General features: G+C 39.2%; 1 protein-coding gene across 1 annotated transcript in view; it reads right to left on the bottom strand.

The window, feature by feature from the left end:
* Positions 1–22,416, bottom strand: part of WAPL (WAPL cohesin release factor) — a 95,742-nt gene that overhangs the window by 70,027 nt on the left and 3,299 nt on the right. The window contains 5 exon segments of the mRNA XM_080642467.1: positions 1,144–1,156; positions 1,159–1,227; positions 1,229–1,350; positions 1,353–2,189; positions 20,254–20,774. Coding sequence (XP_080498593.1) covers positions 1,144–1,156; positions 1,159–1,227; positions 1,229–1,350; positions 1,353–2,189; positions 20,254–20,752 — 1,540 coding nt within the window. The 5' untranslated portion in view covers positions 20,753–20,774.

The following is a 22,416-nucleotide window of genomic DNA, read 5'->3' as shown; positions in this document are numbered from 1 at the left end:
AAACTCAAAGGCTAAGATGGGCAAATAAACAAGGTTTAAGTTTATGTGGCCACAAAAAAACAAAAGCTTCAATTTTCATAGAAATGTAGGTTTATTTCGATAGACATGCTGAATATAAAGGGCTGAAATAAATGAGTAATTATTAACATAAAATAGAACATTTTAATAAAAATATTTTTTCTTGAACATTAACTTACCGACGCTGAATAACTGCACAAATTAATAAGCGTAACGCAAATAAACCTATTTTTCTTGTTCTCCAAAAGTGAAATATTTCCTGTTGCGTACACCCAACAAGTCAGTCCAAGACCAATGACATGACAATCGGCTGCTAAAATATTCGCTGCTAGTATTAGTGGCCAGAAATGGTACTCCTGCGCATAAGGCGCGTAAGGGAAATGAATGCAACATGATTATAGTCATCAGTCATTAGGAAACGTTGTAGTTTGTTATCAATAATTATGTATAACAGGATATTATAAAAATTAAGTTACGAAATTTTTATTAAAACGTTTCTTATGTACCATTTATATTGGCTGGGCCGCAAAAATATTTGTTGTAGGCCACATGCAGCCCATGGGCTGTGAGTTTGACATGCTTGATCTACTATTAGTATAATTCTAAATGTCCAAAATCTATCCTTATGTCTCAAATCCCAAACACACACTCTCTTTAAAATTCTCAAGTGCTAATAGTAGAATTAAAAAACAAATATGGCGCTGGCTAGTGTGGCTCACTTGGTTGGGCATCCTCCCATGCACTGAAAAGGGTACGGGTTCAATTCCCGGGTCAGGTCATAAGCCCAGGTTGCAACTCAATCCCCAATAGGGGGGTGTGCAGGAGCCAGCCCATTGAAGTTCCAGGTGTTTCACTCTCACATGGATGTTTCTCTCTCTCCCTCTCAAAATCAATAAAATAAATAATGAAAAGATTCCACAATTTACAAATTGGCTCCTTACAATGTGGAACTTGATTATTAACATTTAAAAATGTTATACCTTTGAATAAGCAATCTGTAGTTCTAAATAGTACTTCTATTAAAATTAAACGTAAGTTAAAATTGAGTATCTAGGAGGAAACAAAGTAGCTGCTGATTTTTAAGCCTGAAAAGCACTTAATACAAAAAAATTTTTTAAGTCTTACCTGCGTTAATTAGTAATTAGACTGACTGTCCTGGGAATTATCATTGCTTTCTGGAGCAGGATGCAAGGAGGATGGAGCTGTTTTAGCTTCTTTTTTTTGCTGTCTTTCTTTCCACTTGACAGTCATCATCTTCATCATCTTCACTTTCACTGAGATCATCAAAGCCAAAATACTTAATTTTGTAATTAGAACTCCCTGAACCTCCTCATCACCTCCTGTCTCATCATGAGCTTCAAAACCAAAAAATTCAAGTTTAACATCCTTTTTGGATTTAGTATTACTAGGTCGAAATCTAGTAGTGGTCTTAGAAGTTGCAATATCTGCCTTTTTTCTTAGGCGGCCAGCTTCTCCCAAATCGGCAGGAGTTGATGCAGTGAACTCATCCATGCTGCGTTCCATAGTATCCTGTATGGTAACATTACAAACTGACAAGCAAGATGGATGTAAAACAGTGTAATCTCTAGTCCGTCCAACTGTCCCTCTAAAACTGGTCCCACAACTTACACTGCCTTTCTTTGCCTGATTCAGGCCATCTTTACTTGACTCACTGTTTGCTTTGGCTAAGGCCTGACTTGTGCCGTCTAATAGCTTATCAAAATTGGATGTTCCTTGTGAAGATTTTGCTTTATTGACCCTACAGTACGTCCTACAATTGCTTGGCCTAAGAACACTTTGCATGATATCTTCTTCCTCAATGGCTTCGTTTAGATTTTCCAACCGACTTTTTAAATCCTCATCCTTCATTTCCAAAAGAGGATCACTATCCAAATTTAAGATACAATCTTCTGATCTGACATCTTCGAAATCATTATCCCACTCATACAAACCAGTTCTTACAGATCCCTTAATCAGAGATATTTCTGATGGAGATTCTGACCTTCTTCCAAGTTGGGAGTTCCATGTATCATTTGTTTCCTTGATTTCATCAGCTTTGTATGCAGAAGCCACTATAGTTTCTGCATTGGGTTTCTTAGTACTGTCTTCAGCATTTTTGTAAATATGGTGACTATCCTTTTCATATTCGTCACTAAAATTCTCCACTTTATCTATAAAAATTAAAAATAAATCAAGGATTAAAAGCGAGTGACATCAAAGTAAAAGTTAACAAGTAACAGTATATGTGGCTAATTAATAGTACAGAATCAATTAATCTTGAAATGATTGCCAATAATTTTAAATTGAGACATTAATGTTTACATAGTTGACATTTCTCCTTACACCTTTTATATATATCATGTCTTCTAGTGACCTCTTCCTAGGCAACCAAGTCCCTTAAAATTATTACCCTAAATTCATGAGATTTCAGTTGCTAAGCAACTGGATCAATTCAAAATGACACTTAAATGACTCAGCCAAACCTCAGAGGTATAAAGGGTTTTTCAAATTAAAAAATGCTTAAATTAAAATGTATTTAGAATAAAAATAGAATAGCACAATAAATGGAAACATTCCAGTGTGTCTGTATTTCTCTGGGATTAAGACTGCCCATAGACTGATCAGCTCTGTCTAGAAACTTGTCCCAAGATCAGGTTTCTTTAACTATTTCTGCTTCTGGAGCAGGATGCCTTTTATTTGTTCATCTTATCTGATTTGAGATGAACAAATCTTAAAAGCCATATATGACTTCAATAGTTTTTTGGGTTTTTTAAACAGTGGTTCTGAGGCCCAAGTTAAGTGACTACAGTGGTTATTTATGCATATCAGTCAGGAGTAAATCTTAAACTCCCTATTCATTTTGTGCTTGAGGAATTCATTACTGTTGTCTTTAGTTTTTATCATCAGAGACATTTTTGTTAACCTTTCTAAATGAGAGACAGAAGTATGATTCAAACTGGTATTATGATTAATTCTCCCAGGACTCATTGGTAGAAAAACACTGGCCAATATCTATGCCAAAAAATAAAACTCGTCCTGGCTCATGGATTAGATTCCTGGTCAAGGACATGTACCTAGGTTGCAGGTTAGATCCCCAGCCCCCATCAGGATGTGTGTGGTAAGAAACCAATCAATGTGTCTCTTTTATACCGATCTTTCTTTCTTTCTCTCTCTCATCCCCCCTTCCCTCCCTCCCTTTCATACTCTCTCTAAAAATCAACGGAAAAATATCCTCGGGTGAGGATTAGGAACAAAAAAAGGTACCTACAATTGTTAATGCTATCCAATGGGTTTAAATATAATTTAAGATTTGTATTTACTTACCTTTAGAAGGCATCTAATTTACAGGTATATCTGTTTTATTCTTAGATATTTCCTAGCTGAAGGCAAAAGGAACTATAGTTTTCATAATCTCAGAAGTACCAATCGTTTAAGTATAAAATACTAAAAAACAAAAATTAAAAGCTGACTATGACATCTCTTACTTTTAAAAGGCATGGAAGCAAAACTAAGTATAAAAATCAAACCTAATAACTGCTTTTATAACAAGTGGAAAGAGCACTGATAGCTGAGACTGGAAACTAGTATTGCCCTGGCTAAACTAGTTCTTTAGAGCTCAGGCAATAACCCTAACTTAGGGAGTTTTCCTGAAGGCTCCAATTTTCTCACCTGTTCAAAAAGGAAGCCACTGACCCAAACTGCCTTATACTATTACTGAAGGAATTATTTATAAATAAATGCCTATGGGAATGCTTAGTATTTAGCTATACAAAGGCCTATGAGATGTCACTGAATTCCATACTACATCATATTTGTAACTATATAGCATCTCATTGTATTAATGTCACAAATTTATTGAGGCTGCTTATGATTATTTTATGTAATAAACACTTCTGACTTAAAATACAAAATTTAAGTGAATAATAAACTTTTTATCCATGTTTTCAAAAATTACTACTCCCATTTCCCTTAAAATCAGAAAGAATCCATATTATGTTTTAACAGTAACTACTCTCATAACCAGGCTACCTTACATATAAGTATTGTGAGCCTATCTTATAAATTTGTTTTAAATGCAGAGAATAAATAATAAAGAGCCCTATAAAAAGATATATAATTAAGTTGTATTAATAAATATAATTCAATTATATAGCATAAACAGTCCTACAAATGAAATACTGAAGTACATTACATATTTAAACTTCTAAAATACACAGATAAAAGCCAATTTAATCAACAAAGGTCTGCATAAGAAAAGCTGTCCATAAAAATAAATGCTTTCTACAGTCCTTGATCCTTTAGCTCTCCAGTATTACCTTCAGAAGATAAGGCTATCTTACCCTAAAATGCAGACCAACAATTACTTTCAACTGCCCTCCTCCCTTAAACATGCCAGTTTCTCGGTCAGATAAACCCATTTAACATCTCAAAACATCAAGTATTTTAAAAAGAGGTAAATAAAGATGATTTTTTAAAAGAGAGGCTAAGTATTACTCTTGTAAAATCTAATAGTTTATATATATATATGTTTATATATATATAAACACACATATATATACATATATGTGTATAAATATATATAATACATATATATGTTTATAAACAAAAAATATATATAATACATATATATGTTAGCTCCAATAACATTTTAGGAATTAAGTGGATGAGTGTCAGCTCTGCCATTTACTGGCAAAAATGAGGTCTTAAGTTCAGACAGTTCCTTCACCTAATAAAACCCACTAATAAAATTCATCCCAGGGCAGGTTGAACAGATAAAACAACAACCCTGGCCAGTGTTCCCAGTGGTTAGAGCATGAATCTGGAGGTCATGGTTCAACTCCTGGTTCAATTCCAGTTCAGGGCACATGCCCAGGTTTCAGGCTCTGTCCCCAGTAGGGGGCATGTGGGAGGCAGCTAATCAATGATTCACTCTCATTGTTGATGTTTTTTCTCTCTCCATTCCTCTCTGAATAAATATATATAAAAAGAGGTTTTTCTTAAAAAAATAAAAAACAAAAAAGAATGTAATACTAGAGCATCACACAAATGCACATTATCGTAACTATTACAACTTTGCCAGAATACAGGATATATTTTTAATAATCTATTAATAAGACTTAGTGGAATTTAGCCTATAAGTTCATCAATATTCCCTTATGTCCTGTATCTATCAGCTTCATGCAAGGAACCCAAAACCACATTCTAAGGCCTACTGTTTTTCCTCAAGCTAGAGGATGAACACTGGATGTATAGAAAGTTCAGTAAAAGACTTAGCCAAGCACCATCTGCAATCAGATACTTAATGCCTTTTAACATCACTACATTTTAGCATCACTAGATAGTTACTCAATATTTAATATATTAGGTAACACATAGGGAGGGAATTGATCTTAATGAAGACTACATGTAATCTGGAAGTTCTGAGTAGCATGGGGTTGAACCACACAGCTAAGCCAATAACTAGATGTGTAAATATTTGACAAGTCATATTGCTTCACTAGGCCCTATTCCTGCTTACCTAAAAAACAGTGAGCAACTTCTAAAAGATTAATTAAATGCCCATTATTTTCTTAAGGATTCTTAAGTTTGAAAGAAAACAGATGATTCCCTTAAAATAAAAACACCAACGTATTAGTATTTGCAATAAGAGGAGTGTATACAGTTTTATAAAGGAAATTAAACGGTGAGATGATTTCAGGCTTCCATGAGTGAAGTGAATTCTCTGAAGTATTTTAAAAAGTGGGAAGGGAAGGGAGGCTCTCCCTCCATGGAGAGTACCTTTGCCTTTCCCTTCCCTCCCCCTCCCCTAGGCACTTTATCATCGGCATATACATTTATAAAGCTGTATGCATCTTTGTGTGTGTGTGTGCACGCGCGAGGGAGAGCACAAGTCCAGCTTCAATTCATAGCCAATCTTATTTTATTTGATCCCTTTATTTTCTTTTTACAATGGGTTATTTTGAAGCAAATTCCGGACATTGTATTTTATACATAAACTAGTGACCCGGTGCACGGATTCGTGCACATTGAAAGGAAATTAATTAGAAGGTGGCTTGGTTATCTCTAACTGCCCTCCCCTGCCGGCCTGATTCCCCCTAACTGCTCTCCCCTGCTGACCTGATCACCCCTAACCACCTCTGCCTCAGCCCCCGCCACCAAGGCTTTGTCCAGAAGATGTCCGGTCTAATTAGCATATTACCCTTTTATTACTATAGACTAGTGATGGCTGCTAGAAAATTAAATAACTACAGTAGAGAAACCATATTTTTTTATTGCTGACCTTCATTTTTACTTAAATAAAGTGATTTTTTTTTTTTAATCCTCACCCAAAGATATTTTTTCCATTGATTTCCAGAGAGAATGGAAGGGAGGGAAGAGGGTGAGAAAGAAATATCTACATAAGAGAGACACATCAATTGGTTGCCTCCTGCATGCGCCCCTACCAGGACTGGGGAACTAGCAACAGAGGTAAGTGGCCTTGACTAGGAATTGAACCCGAGGGCCAACGCTCTAACCACTGAGCAACTGGCCAGGGCTACAATGATTTTTTTAAAAATATATTTTTATTGATTTCAGAGAGGAAGGGAGAGGGAGAGAGAAACATCCATGATGAGAGAGAATCATTGATCGGCTGCCTCTTGCACGCCCCCAACGCTCTATCCACTGAGCAAAACTGGATAGGGCTCTAGTGGTTTTTTAATCCACATTAATAAAGAGGTCCAGGGAGAAACCAAGATGGCGGCATAGGTAAACACCTAAACTGCTGCCTCGGACAACAATTTCAAAACTACAACTAAAAGACAGAACGGACACCATCCAGAACCACAGGAAAGCTGGCTGAGTGAAAATTCTACAACTAGAAGGAAATAGAAAAGCTCACATAGAATTGGAGGTACGGCAAAGGGTCTTTGTGCGCGCAGAGAGGAAGGGCGGCTGAGAGCCTGGCTGACTTCCTCTGGCGGAAGGGGGAAAGAAGCCCCCGACCGCACTGAACCCCAGTTCTGACTGCACTGAACCCCAGTTCCGGGCGAGCCCCTGGGGACCCACGCTCTTACGGGGGGAGTCTGGACTCTTGGGTGGAGACTCTGGAGCCGGGGAAGGCAGAGGACTGAAAGCGCGCGCGTGCCAGTGCACACAAAGGCTGCGGAGGTTGCCACAGGCTTTCCCTAGTGGAAGGAAGCCAGAGGCTCCTGAATGCACTGAGCCCCAGTTCTGACTGCAGTGAACCCCAGTTCCAGGCGAGCCCCTGGGGACCCACGCTCTTGTGGGGGGAGTCTGGACTCTCGGGCAGAGACTCGGGAGCCGGGGAAGGCGGAGGACTGAAAGCGCGCGCGCGCCAGTGCGCACAAAGGCTGCGGAGGTTGCCACAAGCTTTCCCTAGTGAAAGGGAGTCAGAGGCTACTGACTGCACTGAGCCCCAGTTCTGACTGCAGTGAACCCCAGTTCCAGGCGAGCCCCTGGGGACCCACGCTCTTGTGGGGGGAGTCTGGACTCTCGGGCGGAGACTCGGGAGCCGGGAATTCAGAGGTCTGAAGGCATGCACGTGCGCGCAAGGGCAAGGCTGACGGGAAGCCAAGACTGAGACTCCACCCCATCCAAGCTGAGCACAGAGGCTATTGCAATTTGGCAAGTCTAATCCTATAAGGCTGTCTCCAGCACCGAACTTCTCCCAGCATAGACACAGCTGATCCTTACAGCCAACTGGCCTGGAGGTCAATTCTTCCCAGTGATACCAACAACAATAAAGACTTAATTACAACAAGGCTGTACACACAGTCCACAAAGGGGTGCACCAAGAGTGTCCACCTCAGGTTAACTGGGGAGGCAGACCCACTGGGCCATATTGGAAACCTAGCACACAAATCTACCTTACCAACTCAGGGAAGCAGTGAAAATGCGGCGCCAAAGAATCAGATCACAAACGAAAGAAATGGAGGAAAACAAACGACTGGATATAGAATTCAAAAACACAGTTATAAGGCTTTTTAAGAATATCCTAGAAAAGGCCGATAAATATAACGAGACCCTCGAAGATATGAAAAAGGACCAACTAGAAATTAAACATACACTGACTGAAATAAAAAATATTATACAGAGACCCAAAAACAGACAAGAGGAACACAAAAATCAAGTCAAAGAATTGAATTATAAAGAAGCAAAAAACACTCAACCGAAAAAGCAAAAAGCAAAAAAAAAATCCAAAAAGTTGAAGATAATGTAAGAAGACTCTGGGACAACTTCAAGCATACCAACATCAGAATTATGGGGGTGCCAGAAGAAGAGAGAGAGCAAGATACTGAAAACCTATTTGAAGAAATAATAACCGAAAACTTCCCCCACCTGGTGAAAGAAATAGACTTACAAGTCCAGGAAGCCCACAGAACCCCAAACAAAAGGAATCCAAAGAGGACCACACCAAGACACATCATAATTAAAATGCCAAGAGCAAAAGACAAAGAGAGAATATTAAAAGCAGCAAGAGAAAAACAGTTAGTTACCTACAAGGGAGCACCCATACGACTGTCAGCTGACTTTTCAACAGAAACTATGCAGGCCAGACGGGAGTGGCAAGAAATTTTCAATGTGATGAATAGCAAGAACCTACAACCAAGATTACTCTACCCAGCAAAGCTATCATTCAGAATTGAAGGGCAGATAAAGAGTTTCACAGACAAGAAAAAGCTAAAGGAGTTCATCACCACCAAACCAGTACTATATGAAATGCTGAAAGGTATTCTTAAAGAAGAGGAAGAAGAAAAAAGTAAAGATAAAAATTATGAACAACAAATACATATCTATCAACAAGTGAACCTAAAAATCAAGTGAATTAAAAACCTGAGGGACAGAATAATCTGGTGAATACAATAGAATCAGGGGCATAGAAAGGGAGTGGACTGATAATTCTCAGGGGGAAAGGGGTATGGGGGGTTCATGAAGAGACTGGACAAAAATCATACACCTATGGATGAGGACAGTGGGGGGGAGGTAAGGGCAAGGTGGGGTGGGAAATGGGTGGAGGGGAGCTATGGGGGGAAAAAGGAGAAATAATTGTAATAATCTGAATAAAGATTTATTAAAAATAAATAAATAAATAAATAAATAAATAAATAAATAAATAAATAAATAGGTCCAAAAAAAAAAGAGAGGTCCAAATGAGAAGCTAAAAATCTAATGTGTTGGATAAATATATACCACATGATGTGCTGAGAACTAAATTTAAACAAAACCTTTGACTCCTGCTAAGGAGACTGTACAAATCTTAAGGTGGCTTTGTAGAACATAACCCATGAAACAACTTGGGAGTTGAGGTGCTGCCATTACATGTAAACTGCTTTTAAGTTAAGTATCTGAGTAGTTATCATGAGAGGGGAAAACTTATTCAATGTGTAGAAATCATTCAATTCATAAAAACTCTAAGAACTAATAAGCAAGAACATTAAAGAACTATCCAACAAAGAAAGCGTTGCCTAGGAAAGCGTATAATCCCTGTCTAAAAGAAATATTTGATAAAATGGGACTTGATTAAAATTAATTACTTCTGCTCTGCAAAGGATACTGTTAAGAGAAAGCCACAGACTTGGAGAAAATGTCTGCAATAAATATATCTGATAAAATCCCTGTATCCAGAATACACAATAAAGAACTTTTAAAGTTCAATGAGAAAATAAACCACCCAATTATAAATGAGTATAGTCCTAGCTGGTTTGGCTCAGTGGATAGAGCATCGGCCTGTGGACTGAAAGGTCCTGGGTTCGATTCCTGGTCAGGGCACATACCAGAGTTGTGAGCTCAATCCCCAATGTGGGGTGTGCAGGAGGCAGCCGATCAATGATTCCCTTTCATCACTGATGTTTCTACTTCTCTCTCTCTCCCTCTCCCATCTTCTCTGAAATCAATAAAAATATATATATTTTTAAAAAGGACCATAAAATCTGAACAGACATCATCAAAGAAACTATACTGATATTAAGTAAGCAATCATTAGTCATTAGGAAAATGCAAAGGCTAATTTCCTTAAAATATATGAAGAATTTTTACACATAAATCCAAAATCTCAGTAGAAAAAGCAGCTAGAAACATTAACAGAAAAAGAAACAGAGCCCTAGCTGGTTTGGCTCAGTGGACAGAGCATCGGCCCTCGGACCAAAGAGTCCCAGGTTCAATCCCAGTCAAGGGCTTGTACCTCGTTGCAGGCTCAATCCCCAGTCCCAGGTCGCAGTGCGTGCAACCAATTGATGTGTCTCTCTGACATGGATGTTTTCCCTCTCTCGGTCTCTCTCCCTTCCTTCCACTCTCCCTAAAAAAAAAAAAAAAAAAGTCAATGTAAAAATATCCTCGGGTGAGGGTTAGCAAAAAAATTAAAAAAAAAAAAAATAGAAATGAACAACTTATGAAAAGATGCTCTATTTCATTCACAATTAAAAATCAAAGTACACAATGTTATATATCAACTAGAGGCCCAGTGCACGAATTTGCGCACAGGTGGGGTTCCTTGGCCTGGCTGGTGATCAGGGCGATTGGGGCCGTTTCGCCCAGTCCCTATCGAGGCTGGCTGGGGGGAGGGACCACAGGAGGTTGGCTGGCAAGGGGAGGTTGGCTGTGGGAGCGCACTGACCACCAGGGAGCAGCTCCTGTGTTGAGCATCTGCCCCCTGGTGGTCAGTGAGTCATCATAGCGACTGGTCGACTGGTTGTTCGGTCGACGGGTCGTAATGGTTTCTTAGGCTTTTATATATATAGATTATATCTCAATAAAGCTGGGGGAAAAAGCAAAGTAAAAAAGCTGAACTATATTTATATTTACTAAATCCCCAGCATATGATACTGTTCTAAATACTTTCCATCTATTAATTCATTTGATCTCAGCAACCCTGAGGAAGGTACTATTACAAAGTTCATAAGCTTTTATCCAACATCCAAAAAGTTCTGAAAACTAAGTTTTCTTATCAACATTCTAAAGCAAAACCTGACCTCACCTAAGTGAGGCTATTGATAGTATTTATTCTAAGATTTTAGAGAGAAAGGAAGAGAGAAACATTGATTGGTTGCCTCCCATACGTGTTCTGACCTGGGATTGAACCTGAAACCTAGGTATGTGCCCAGATCAAGAATCGAACCTGTGCCCTAACCGGTTTGGCTCAGTGGATAGAGCGTCGGCCTGGGGACTGAGGGGTTCCGGGTTCGATTCCAGTCAAGGGCATGTATCTTGGTTGCGGGCACATCCCCAGTAGGGGGTGTGCAGGAGGCAGCTGATCGATGTCTCTCTCTCATCGATGTTTCTAACTCTCTATCCCTCTCCCTTCCTCTCTGTGAAAAATCAATAAAAAAAATATATTTTTAAGAATCGAACCTGTAACCGTTTGGTGTTTGGGATGACACTCCAACCAACTGATCCACCAAGCTGGACAGGGTGGCATTTTATTTTTATGAAGAAACACTGTCTTTGAGTGCCAACTCAAGACCCTGATTGGTTGTTAATATAAAATATACAGAATACACTGTCTATATTCTAAAATAATCCTAAATTCCAAGACAAGTCTGGCCCCAAAGGTTTCAGATAAGGAAATGTGAACCTGTCCCATTCTGCAGACAAGGGACAATAGACCTAACTTACGGGCTGAAGTCAAAAGTGGTGTTTTCCTGGGAAAAATAAAGCAACTTAAAAATAAAACATTAGAAGCAACTCAAAAGTCTGACATCAACAAGGGCCTGGTTAAGGAATTTATAGCACATATAGAAACTGACATACCATGCAGCAGTATTTTAAGTAAAAAAAGAGGGAAGATCAGAAAAAAACTTTTGAATTATCCCTTAAGATACATTAAGTGAAAGAGCAAGATACAAAACAGTATGTTATCATCTTCTGAATTTAAATACACACACACACACGTGTAATTGCTTGTATGTGCACAGCATACATCAGAAAATCAGAAAAGCTGAAACAAGTAACAATAAACAGTCACTCCAGGGGTGACTGGGTAAAAGGGCTGGGAAGCTATAAACAAAAATTTTAAGTTAAACAAAAATAAAGATGTACAAATCCTAAAACTTTTTTAACCACCCCCCCCCCCCCAAGTAAACAGTTTTCTACCTTGCAGTTGGCGAAGTCCAGTCTGATTAGGAGAAGTATGCAAAAAAAAAAAGTTGCACTGGTAGTGGGAAATTTGGCAATATCAATTGAAAATTTAAATGAATGCCCTTTCTATTCCACTTCTAGAAACATCTCTTACACTGAGACATGATGCTCAAAAACATAAGTAGGAAGATGATCAACGTAGCATTTATTTGTAATAAGGACTAAAAGCAGCCAAAATATCCCTAAGAGACTAAAGTAATGTATAGCCATAAAATGAAAAACGATGAAGCTGCTAAAAAAGAACAAGACAGATCTAAAAATATAGGTAAGTGCACATCTTAAATATCTTTCCTTAAGTGTTTGTAAAAGCACAATACTATATATACATATATATACATATGTTAAATATGTATCACACACAATCATGCTCCCATTTGTGTGATGTGTGTAAGTTTTTTTTAAGACAAAGATGTGCCTGTCCAGCGTGGCTAAGTGGTTAAGCATCAACCTAATGAACCAGGAGGTCATGGTTCAATTCCTGGTCAGGGCACATGCCCAGGTTACGGGCTCCATGCCCCAGTGTGGGTGTGCAGGAAGCAATCAATGATTCTCTCTCATCATTGATGTTTATGTCTCACTCTTCCTCTCCCTTCCTCTCTGAAATCAATAATAAAAATATATTTTAAAAAAAGACAAAACAAACAAAAACACGTATTTTTTTAAAGTTTCCTTACCCTGCCCTGGCTAGGTGGCTCAGATCATTGGAGCGTCATCCTATATACCAAAAGATTGCAGGTTTGAGTCCTGGTAAGGGCACATACCTAGGTTGCGGGTTCAATCCCCAGTCAGGGTGCGTACAGGAGGGCAACCGATCAATGTTTCTCTCACATCAATGTTTCTTTCTCTCTCTCTCTAAAATCAATTACAAAAACAAACAAACACACACACACATACAATATCTTCAGGTAAGGATTACTAAAAAAAAAAAGTTTCCTGATGCTTCCCCTCCTGGGAACATGCCTGTGCCTTTCCCTTTTCCTTTCCCCTCTCCACCCGCCAAGTATGTTACCATTAGCTTCCACACTCCCAGGCTCCAAGGGCCCTGTCTTTACCTCTATTAACTTGTTTCCTAGGCCCATTTCTTTTAGATATTATTTTTCCTACCTCTGTAATTTACCCAATAAATGTTCTCTTACAAAAAAGAAAAAGCAAAGAAAGAAAGAAAAAGTTTCCTTACTCTCAGGCTTCCACTGGGTTCAATCCATAAGGAGCCCAGCAGGACAAAGAAAGGAGTCTCCAGTGCCTTCCTTAGGAAGCCCTTCAACAGAAGGTAGCTTCCTCTATATGGCTCAGATAATCCTTTTGTCCCTGTGAAAATGGGTAATAGCTTCACTGCAGCTAACCTGGCCAGGGCACCATCCCTTCTGCTTTCCCTAACATTCTTCCCACATCTTTGTAAATAACCCGTATATAAATAAACCTTACTGATATTACATTAATTGGGGCATAACTTCTGTTTCCAGTTGGGACCTTGACTGAGAAATCAAAATGAAAACTTTAAAAATTTATTGGGGAAGGGGGGGGAAATGTTTGAAGTGGGATCAGTTTTCAAAAACTGTTCAGATGATTTATGAGCCAAGGTTTGAAAACTGCTCTAGGAAAATTTGGTTCTAGAACCACCATGCCTCTTTCATTTCTCTGGGTCATAATCCAAAATGTAAACACATCTTGTTATCTACCTTTTCCTATTCTCTAATACTCAAAATGTATCTGTACTTCTTTTCAATCTCATAATCCAACAACCCACCACCACCACCACCCACCCCAGAAGTCCAGAGTATCCAGCCCTGCGTGATCAGCATACTCACATATACATGGGAGTTCATTCCCACTCCCATTTACACACACACACACACACACACACACACACACGCGTGTGAAGCCCTAGCTGGTTTTGCTCAGTAGATAGAGCATCGGCCTGAGGACTGAAGGGTCTCTGGTTCGATTTCGGTCAAGGGCACATACCTTGGCTGCAAGCTGCAGGCTGGATGCCCTTCCCTGGTCAGGGCGCGTACGAGAAGCAACCAATAAATGTGTTCTCTCATATCGATGTTTCTCTCTATGTCTCTCCCCCTCCCTTCCACTCTCTCTAAAAATGAATGAAAAAATATCCTTGGGTGAGGATTAACAATAACAAAAAAAATATCTCCTGAGTATCTCAGAGTGGGATGGTTTTAGGGTCACTGGTATGCTGGCTCTCCAGAGCAACTTCATAAAACTATTACTCCAAACGGAAAGGCTGGGGAGTGTTGGGGAGGGAGGGAAACAGATCAACCAAAGGACTTGTATGCATGCATATAAGCCCACCAATGGACACAAGACACTGGGGCGGGGGGGATGAGGGCATGCGACAGGGGTTAGGGGAGGCTGGGGGAAGGTCAATGGGGGGGAAAAAGGAGATATATGTACTAATATATGTAATATTTTAAACAATAAAAAAAAGTTAAAAAAAAAACCTATTACTCCACTATCCTTATAAAAGTCAATTCTTTTGAGTCTTGTGCCACCTAGGTAAACCCTCCAATCTTCTCCATACCTGTCATCTAACAACCTCTAATTCATTTAAGAATTTTACACAAGATTTATAATCTACCTCTTCATGCCAGTTTTGCTATCATCCTGAATTCCACCAAATCCAAACTCCCCTAACCTCCCAGTTCTTTAACTTCCTATCAACAGTCTTCTACATTGATAGTGCAGGGAGAGCAGTTGCTGGAAGCATTTCCCCGTGTTTGGAGGGTCCACCCCATCCCTTGCAAACCCTGGAGCTTTCACACACCACAAAAAAAATAATAAAATAAAAAATAAAAAAATGGGAAAATACTTAAAAAAACAACAACAACAAAAAAAAAAACAGTCTTCTATATTCCATCTCAGCCACCAGTTCTCACAATTTCATCAGGACCTTCTGTCCTAAAAGGCTTCATTTATCTACCAGGTTTGTTCAGTTACTAAACATTTTAAATCCCCCAGTCCAGTGGTCGGCAAACTGCGGCTCGCGAGCCACATGCGGCTCTTTGGCCCCTTGAGTGTGGCTCTTCCACAAAATACCACGGCCTGGGCGAGTCTATTTTGAAGAAGTGGCATTAGAAGAAGTTTAAGTTTAAAAAATTTGGTTCTCAAAAGAAATTTCAATTGTACTGTTGATATTTGGCTCTGTTGACTGATGAGTTTGCCGACCACTGCCCCAGTCCATCACTTCAATCACTTTCTGGGCACTATCCTAAATTCTCTTTCTTCTGTATCTGTTCATTCCACATCTTGTCATATAAAAATGACAATTTGGGATAATTCTAATTATCCTACCCAATATTCTATATTCTGTGTAGTTTCTAACTAATAGGACCTACTGAGAGGGTGGGTGGGAGAGGGGAACACATTTACTCATACAACAGGTAGATTATTGACCATGAATTTTTAGTGGCAATCTTCAACTGAGACCCCAATAATGTCCACACATCCTCTCTCTGGGCAGTTTCTTCTCCCACTTTCTGCAATGTTTGAACTCTTTGCCTTTCCGTTCCAGCCCTCATATTACCCCTGCCCTACCTTCTCCCTTTCCAAGATAACTTCTTCTGTCATTGTATGGGAGGAAAAAAAATGCTTCTGTCCATAAACCACCTTATCTTCCATCCCCCCACTAAGCTCACATTTTCACCCATCTTTTCTCCCGTCCAGGAAATGCAGCATCCCTTCTCCCAAGACCACTTTCCCCCTATGCTTCAAGGGTCTTTCATATAATCAAATCTTCCAGAACCCCTCATATATCTCTAGCTGCCCTTTTGTTGTTGTTAATCCTCACCAGAGGATATTTCCCTTTATTTATTTATTTATTTTTTTTTAGAGAGAGAGTGGAGGGGAGGGAGGTAGGGATAGAGAGAGACAGGAGAAACATCCACTGGTTGCCTCCCGCACTTGCCCATTGGGCAGGGGATCAAACCTGCAACCCAGGCACATGCCCTTGAGCAGGAATCAAACACTGACTATTCAGTCCAGTCCATGGGCCGATGCTCCAACCATTGAGCCAACCTCACCAGGACTTTAGCTGCCCTTTTAATTCTCCCCTCCAAGCATCTTTAACAACTGCATATACTTGTTACCCCTATTTCCTCACTGTGCTCTCACTACGCAGACAACTTCAATCCAGTATCCACACTCCTATGCCTACTTTGCAGTCTTTGTATTCATTGACTTTGCAGCAGCATTCCAATTCAGCTGATCCTCCATGAAACAACTGTCTGCTGGCCTCCATAAAATATCACTTGCTTGATTTTCCTTCAAGTGCTCTAGCTGCTCCTATTCAATTTCTTTCTAGTTTTTCTTCCTCTTCTCTCCATCCATTAACTATTACAAGTTCTTCACAGCTCAGTTGCTTTTCCTCTCACATTCTCCTTAATGACTAGATCTAACCCTATACTTTCAAGTAACAATGCTTAACCTCAAATTTATCATCTCCAACCAAGATTTCTTACACACCAGCAGATCCTAGTAAGAAAATCTTCTACAAGAAATTAAAGTTCTACTTTAAAACAAAATGAATTTAATTAAAATTACAGCGCCTCCTTCAAAATTTATATACTGTTCAATTTTCATTTGTACACAGCACAAAAATTAGAAAAGATGATACTTATTACCTGTAAAAATAAGGTCAGTTATAAGTAGTTTAAACATCATTCTTATTATTTTTAAGAATAACTTAAATAGAGGCAAGACAGAATCTATATTTTGTTCTTTGTCAAAATGAAGTTATTTCCATCAAGACAAAAGTGATCATAGAGTGACAGGCTGTTGGTTGAAATATAAGGCTTTAAATATAATAAAATTAAGATTATTCACATCAGAATACAGCAGCACTTTGCATGTTTCTCAGATCTTGCATTTAATAGTCCAAGTTAGTTAGCCTCTCTAAACTGTACTTTAATAAAATGGGAGTAAAACCTGTCTTACATAGTTGTGATTAAGGATCAATCCTATATAATAAAAGCCTAATATGCAAATCGACCAAACGGTAGAACGACTGACCGGTCGCTATGACACACACTGACCATCAGGGAGCAGACACTCAATGCAGGAGCAGCCCCCAGCCTGCAGGCCTAGGCCAGCCAAGACGGTGCCAGCGGGGAGCCCCCATTCGCCCCACAGATCGGCCTTGATTGCCGGCCAGGCTTAGGGACCCTACCCGTGCAAGAATATTGTGCACTGGGCCTCTAATTGATATATAAAGAGCTCAGCACAAAATAGGAACTTAATAAATAATAGGAATCTTACCCACTTCTTCTTAAACATTATTAATAGTTTACATTCCCAATATCATTTTGTATTAGTTTCAGGTATACGGCACAATGGTCAGACAATCATAAACTTCACACAGTGCTTCCCCCAATATTTCCAATACCCACCTGGCACCATATATTGACTATATTCCCTATTTTACATCCCTCTATTTGTAACTACCAATTGGTACTTCTTCTTTTTTTTTTAATACTTTTTTTATTGATTTCAGAGAGGAAGGGAGAGGGAGAGATAGAAACATCAATGATGAGAATCATTGATTGGCTGCCTCCTGCACGCCCCCTACTGGGGACCGAACCTGCAACTCAGGCATGTGCCCTTGACCAGGATCAAACCCAGGATCCTTCAGTCCATAGGCCGATGCTCTATACACTGAGCCAAACCAGCTAGGGCCAATTGGTACTTCTTAATGCCTTCACCTCTAACCCAGCCCCTCAACCTCCCTCACCTCTGGCAACCATTAGTCAGTCTGTATCTATAAGTCTATTTCAATTTTGTTTGTTCATTTATTTTGTTCTATATTCCACAGATAAGTGAAATCATATGGCATCTGTCTTTCTCTAACTGAAGTATTCCATTTAGCATAATACGCTCTAGGTCCATCCATGCTGTCGAAAGGGTAAGACTTCTTTTTTCGTTTTTATGGCCGCGACTTAGGCACTTCTCTTAAGAGAACTTGATTTTAGTTATGACTTAAGTATAGTTTATTCAACAAATACACTCACTATCTAAATTGAGGCAAGTAAGTCTTGCTAATACTATACTTTCAGAATTCTTTAATAATTGTCATTAATCACCTGTACTTTATCCAATGAGCAGATGATAATCTTATCCCAGGTCACAAGTTCCTGGCCTACTTTAAGTTTTCAGAATAGAACCATCATTTCCCTTTCTAAAAATCATCCTCAGTTCTAAATCAAAGTTAACTTCCTGATAGTAACATCCCTCTAACTTACACATATTTTCAGTACAGCTTTAAGCAAATGGAAGAAATTTTACTGGCTACAAAACCAGTCATGCAAATTAGAAGCCTATGCAGTAGCTATCTCAATATTTGGCAGGATGTGTAGACTGAATCCCAGCTGGCTGGCAAGTAAAGTTTGCCAAGTAGAAATATAAGTCTTTGCATCCTTTATTCTAGACTCCAGATTAAAAACCTAGAGCAGATAGCACAGATGGAAACTGGAAGTAGCCTCATATTAAAGGCAAGAGAAGCTTTCTTTCACCCTTAATGCACACAGCTCTAGATTCTACACTAAAGAATATTCCAAGATCTCTTAAAAGGGCAAACCTTTAAGTCCTGTTAACAGTCATTTTTAAGTGGCACACTTGTTTGAGAACTCACTGGTTTTAATAGCAACTGCAACAAAGTATTTGCAAATGAAATAGGAAATCCTAAATCTGCTTTGAAATGATGCAGGGGTAGAGGCTAAAAGGTGGAAAGAGTAGTGTGTAAAATAGATGAAACAAGATTTGCCATAAACTGGTAAGTTTTTAGTTAGTTTTTTTAAATCAAGAATTAGGACATTTTACCAACTGAATTGTTTTTTGCAGTTCTCATTCAGTTTGTAATCTTGCTTCTTGTTCCCTTACCCATCAAGCATCTATTAGGAAAATGGCAACCATTATGTTTTACCATGACCATTCTGAGTTACCTCTTCAAATAAGCCACAATTTTTAATATACTATCCAGTATAAAATATTTAAAACGAATTTTAATAGCACCTAAGAATTAACCACAAACTCCCCTAAAGAGCAAGAGATCACTAATGTTAAGAGAAATGATATGTTTAAGCTTGAATAAGCCCTTTACACTGATATGATGTACAACGGTCCCCCCACCCTTATATGCAGTTCCGTTTCCCAGTTTCAACTGCCGACAATTCACCAGAATCTGAAATTATTAAATGGAAAATTACACAAACATACTATTTTAGGAATTAACACTAGATGCCAGACTTACAAATTAACATTTTAAAAACACATCTGATTTTGTGGATTAAAATTTATTAATAGAAGTTGCTACCTGTGCCAAATAGACTACAAACTAGTCTCAATTTGCAATGAAGTTTACTTCTTAAATGTTTGTACTCAGTACCTCCTTAATCTTTCTACTAGTAAATTAATTTAGAAAGCCTAACACTCCTAGACCTAATACTCGTTGTAAATGCTCCTCATTTTCATTATCAGTAACCATCCAAATCCTCCAGTGTAATAAAAATTAGATATTGTATAATCCTAACCCCAAAAAAAGATGTTTCTGCCCAGCTGGTGTGGCTCAATGGTTGAGTGTTGACCTCTGAACCAGGAGGTCATGCATGGTTCAATTCACGGTCAGGGCACATGCCCACGTTGCAGGCTCAGTCCCCAGTGTGGGGTGTGCAGGATGCAGCCAATCAATGATTCTCTCTCATCATTGATGTTTCTATCTCTCTCCCTCTACTTTCCTCTCTGAAATCAATAAAAAAATATATATATAAAAGATTACATGAGTGTAATCATGTAATTTGAAACAAACAAACAAACAAACAAAAAGAGATGTTTCTTATTAGAATTGGAGTTAGGGATTTATGAAAGACTGTTCCTAAAATGAGTAAGTCTGGAAACATTATCCAAGTTGTTTAAGTAAAATTTCAACCCCCAATTGGTTTCTTTAAAGTTTTTAAATCTCTTCTATGAAGTTATTTGTAGTCCCCATTAATCATAAAAGTAGAAAGAAAACCCAAGTATAGTTAAAGAATTTAAATCCTTTAACTAAATGGCTTACATGAAGCTCTTTAGCTCACAATAAAGAAAATCAAAACTTACCTAAAGTCATTAATTTAGCACAACTACTTTTGCTTGCATCGTCTTCTAAGATTCGGTTTGTGCTCTTTTCTTTCTCAAGCAAAGTATCCTCCAAATGTAAGCATTTATCAGATACAACACTGTCTTCATCCACCACATGACTAATTTTGCTATTAGCTTCAAGTACAGAAGTGAAGTCTTCCAGCTGAGCAGCTTCACTAGTTTCTGAATGAGAGGAACCCTTACCCTGGGCTAAATTCTTTGAAGAAACTGGTAGAGATTCATCATCGCTATCAAATCCAAAAGGATCGCCAGTATTTTCTTCTTCCACCTTAGGTTTCTTCGGAATTTCTTGGATATCTGATTTGAAATTGGGCCTCTTCTGCCCTAATTTAGCCATAAACGTGGTCTCTCCCCATTTTGTGCTAAGGGTTGTTCGTTTGTTGGAAAAGACTTCATCAAATTTTGAACTGCCATTTCCGCCTTTCCTACTGTATGTTTTCCCAAATCTGGATGTCATTTTGACACCTGTTTCATATTCTCTGTGAGAAAAAATAAAAAAGAATATATATAATCACCAAATACTTAAATGTTAACATTGAAAATAAAATTAAGAACCCAGGGATTCTCCCCATGTGACTTTTCAACATTCAAGATACAAATCTTGCCCTAGCCGTTTGGCTCGATACATACAGCATTGGCCTGTGAACTGAAAGGTCCCAGGTTCGATTCTGGTCAAGGGCACATGCCCCAGTTGTGGGCTCAATCCCCAGTGGGGGGCTTGCAGGAGGCAGCCGATCAATGATTCTCTCTCATCATTGATGTGTCTATCTCTCCCTCTTCCTTCCTCTCTGAAATCAATAAAAATATATTTAAAAAAAAAGATACAAATCTTTAAAAATTGTTAAATAAATACAGGGTGGGGTTGAAAGAGAGAGGCTAATTTTTTACTCTGACTTCCATGTCAAATTTTTTGTTTTTAATCTTTACCCAACCATATTTTTCCATTGATTTTAGAGAGAGTGGCAGAGAGAGGGAAAGACAGAAATATCGATGTGAGAGAAACACATCAATTGGTTGTCTCCTGCATGTGCCCACCAGGAGCCTGCAATGGATGTACGCGCCCTAGACCAGAACCGAACCCTTCAGTCCACAGGCCAACACTCTATCCACTGAGCCAAACTGGCTAGGGCCCATGTCAATTTTTTATATTCATATGCTGTTTACAAAGTAAGACTATCTATATATATGTGTATATATATATATAAAAGCCTAAGTAACCGAATGACCAAACAACTGAACTACCGAACGACCGGTTGACCAGTCACTATGACACGCACTGACCACCAGGGGGCAGACACTCAACACATGAGCTGCCACCTGGTGGTCAGTATGCTCCCATATTGGGAGCACCACTCAGCTGACCGAAGGGCGCCAGATGCCAGGCTCATGGCTGGCGAGTGCAGCTGCGGTGGCGCAAGCCTATCCCACTTCCACAGTAGCGCTATCGGGTTGTGGAGGCAGGCGCAGTGGGGCCAGAATGAGCGGGAGAACCGCAGCGCCTGGCCCAGGCTCGGGCTCCTCCCTGGCAGCTTTGCACACTACTACATCTCTCGGGGGATGTCAGACTACCAGTTTTGGTCTGATCGAGCCAAACCAGCAGCCCGACATCCCCCGAGTGGTCCCGGATTGCGAGAGGGCACAGGCCAGGCTGAGGGATCCCACTGGTGCATGAATCCATGCACCGGGCCTCTAGTCCATCTTATAATACAGCATACACAAAACCAACTTCTAGTGGAACATCAATTTTATTTTGTTTCAAATGAATCTATTTACTATTCTTAACAACATCACTTTTACCTTTAAAAGGTAATCTTAAGGGTGATTTTCCCTAATATAAAATCTTAAGCACAAAATATTTACATTTTTCACCCAGCTGGCCTGGCTCAGTGGTTGAGTGTCCAGTGGCTCAGGGGTTGAACACCAACCTATAAATCAGGAGATCATGGTTCCCAGTTGGAGCACATGCCTGGTTTGTGGGCTTGATCCCTAGTGTGGGGCGTGCAGGAAGCAGCTGATCAATGATTCCTTCTCATCATTGATGTTTCTATCTCTCTCCCCCTCTCCCTTCCTCTCTGCAATCAATAAAAATATATTAAATATACATATTTACATTTTTCAGGA

The sequence above is a fragment of the Plecotus auritus genome (assembly GCF_963455305.1).
Source record: "Plecotus auritus genome assembly, chromosome: 9".
Lineage (NCBI taxonomy): Eukaryota > Metazoa > Chordata > Mammalia > Chiroptera > Vespertilionidae > Plecotus > Plecotus auritus.
Note: the sequence above shows the minus strand (reverse complement) of the source record. Positions and strands in the feature narration are given on the sequence as shown.